Source organism: Gregarina niphandrodes (genome assembly GCF_000223845.1).
Source record: "Gregarina niphandrodes unplaced genomic scaffold scaffold00015, whole genome shotgun sequence".
NCBI classification, from domain to species: domain Eukaryota; phylum Apicomplexa; class Conoidasida; order Eugregarinorida; family Gregarinidae; genus Gregarina; species Gregarina niphandrodes.
The window spans coordinates 250,956-253,423 of NW_011646042.1; the positions used below are offsets into that span (position 1 = coordinate 250,956).

The window sequence follows — 2,468 nt, forward strand, 5'->3', positions numbered from 1 at the left end:
AGAGTAGGGCGAGGTTATAGTCGATAGTCAGGCGGCGTTCAATGACGTGTATGCGGGCGACGTTCTTTAGCTAGTTTAGCTACCGGGATGTACCTCGCACACCTGCCCAGTTTGTAGCAATTGTGCAAGGGGCCGCCGATGACTAGGCAGGTACCTCAGTAGAGCTCTAACGCAATCAAGTGGCTGGGGCAAGTCCCGGTTATTCGCACAAGTTTGCAGGCAATTCATTCATGTTGCATAATATCAGTATGGGCGAAAACCACAATAACTAGGACCAAAAAGTTTGCCCCGTTGGAAACGATCCTCAACTGCCAAAGAGGGACCGCTCACTATTGATGTGGTCAACCATTTGATGATGTGTTTAGCTTGTTACCTGACGGAGATTTGCTCGGATGACCGCATAATCGGCCGTGGCTCTGACGGTTGGTTTCAGTACCAACTGGACCTCTGGTCGCCGTCTTACCCGGTTGAAGAGCCCCTGCCATCCTTGTCAATGCCCTCGGCTAGGAACACAGTAAGCCAGGCGGTTGCGGAGTTCGAAACCCTTTCTCGGTCGCGATATATTAGTTCTGTGAGGCGAGGCTGCCTCGCTGTTGCAAGATACTAATGTAGCCGAAATTCAGAAGCCCAGTAGCCGGTTTGGCAGACCATTGTGGATGGCGTTCTCCAAGCACTGCACATGGAGTTTATGTATGCGTGTTGTGGTAAACAGCAAACTTAACTTGAAGGTCAGTGCGCTGAGTGGAATGTGGGTTGCCGCCATGAAGCCTACCCCGAGCTGGAGTCAGAAGCCGATCCGGGGCGAGTGGGTGCTGTGTTTATTCAAGTGAAGAATCAGTGGAGAAGTTTGCGGGAGTCGAGAAGTTTGCGGGAGTCGAGAAGTTTGCGGGAGTCGGGGCGTTTCAAGGAGATGGCGGAGGAAGGCTACCATGAGTGGTGCAGACCGGCTCGAAGCGGACTCGTCGTCGTAATTAGGCACCACCTTGTTCTGGCCTGGTCTTGTTCTGGCCTGATCTTGTTCTGGCCTGATCTTGTTCTATCGCTCATCACTCTCTAGCACCATCCTCACCGCAAAAGAAGCGACTCAGTCCGGATCCATACAGCAACCAACAGCCATCCATACAGCAACCAACAGCCAGCCAGCCGCTGCCTGATTTGTTATCCACTGTATCTTAGGCCTGGTTAGCTACTACTCGTTTTAGTATCGAGATAGAAGGTTAGATAGAAGGTTAGATAGTAAAGCGGGTAGTAGCTAACTAGACATAAGACGTACTGGATAATAAACCGGGAGCGGCAACCGGGAGCGGCAACCGGGGGCGACAACCGGGAGCGGCAACCGGGGGCGGCAACCGGGAGCGGCAACCGGGGGCGGCAACCGGGAGCGGCAACCGGGAGCGGCAACCGGGAGCGGCAACACCCTCTAGCATGCTTCGCTATAGAGGCCGACTCCGCTGGCAGACGTGGTCCAGGATTGTGCCAAGCTCGGCAACGTCGAAGGAACGTACCACGGCCCCAAATCCATGATTGGCTCGAACTGCAAAGCGCCCACGGATGCAGCAGCGGAGCAAAATTCTGGAGTAGGTGCTTGTAAAAAGCAGAAAGACCTCTTGATGACATGGAACGAACAGCTCTCTGGCAACTTGTCGGAGAAGTCGAAATGGGCTGCGGCGCAATTCGGCATCTTGCCTTTCCATCAACCACGCTTGGGCCTCATCAAAACCGATGAGCACTGGTCCGATGAATGATAATTTTTCGCTTCAGGTCATCCTCGGTCTTCCCCAGTATTTTCTGCTTCCCTTGCCTCCTTGTCCCGTATTCGCCCCGCCTCTGAGGTCTAGCTTAGCCTCAACCACTCCGCCTTCTTCAACCCACAACTCAACACCGAGAAGCCATTTATTATTTTTCAAATTCTCTGCTATGCGCAAAGACGACAACACCCTTCAAAAACGCCTGCGAAAGACGGAAGGAGGAAACCGACTTAAGCGGCTCTTCCCTTGCGCCATCTGTGAGATTCTTCCAAAGGTCGGGACGGGGTGGGTCGATGACGATAACTATCCCGTTGCTCTCGTCACAAGGGAACCATCAGTGGCTGCTAGTAAAACACTTCACGGCTCTTGTCATCGAGCCGGTTGACGACAACAACAGCCATTATCCTCGCTACACAGTACCTCATCTCCGCTCCTTCCAAAAATCTTGACTTGCCAAAAAAGAACCAGACCTATGTGCTAAGCATCTCGTCAGTAGTCCGGCCCGGCAGTAGGCGGTCCGCACATAAAACCTGGCTACTTCATCCCACCTCAGAAAATGCACCAAGACACAACACGCACACGACGACACGAGAGGAAGGTACTAGGGACGAGAGGAAGGTATTACGGACGAGAGGAAGGTCTTACGGACGAGAGGAAGGTATTACGGACGAGAGGAAGGTACTGCAGACGAGAGGAAGGTATTACGGACGGGAGGAAGGT

At 53.1% G+C, this 2,468-nt stretch overlaps 1 protein-coding gene across 1 annotated transcript; it reads right to left on the reverse strand.

The window, feature by feature from the left end:
• Positions 1–1,321: 1,321 nt before the first annotated feature.
• GNI_084770 (hypothetical protein) lies at positions 1,322–1,481 on the reverse strand (the record flags this gene model as incomplete). Its single annotated transcript, XM_011135816.1, has 1 exon — positions 1,322–1,481. A coding segment is annotated over one exon (160 nt), but the record flags the coding sequence as incomplete, so codon positions are not given.
• Between the last annotated feature and the right edge of the window lie 987 nt (positions 1,482–2,468).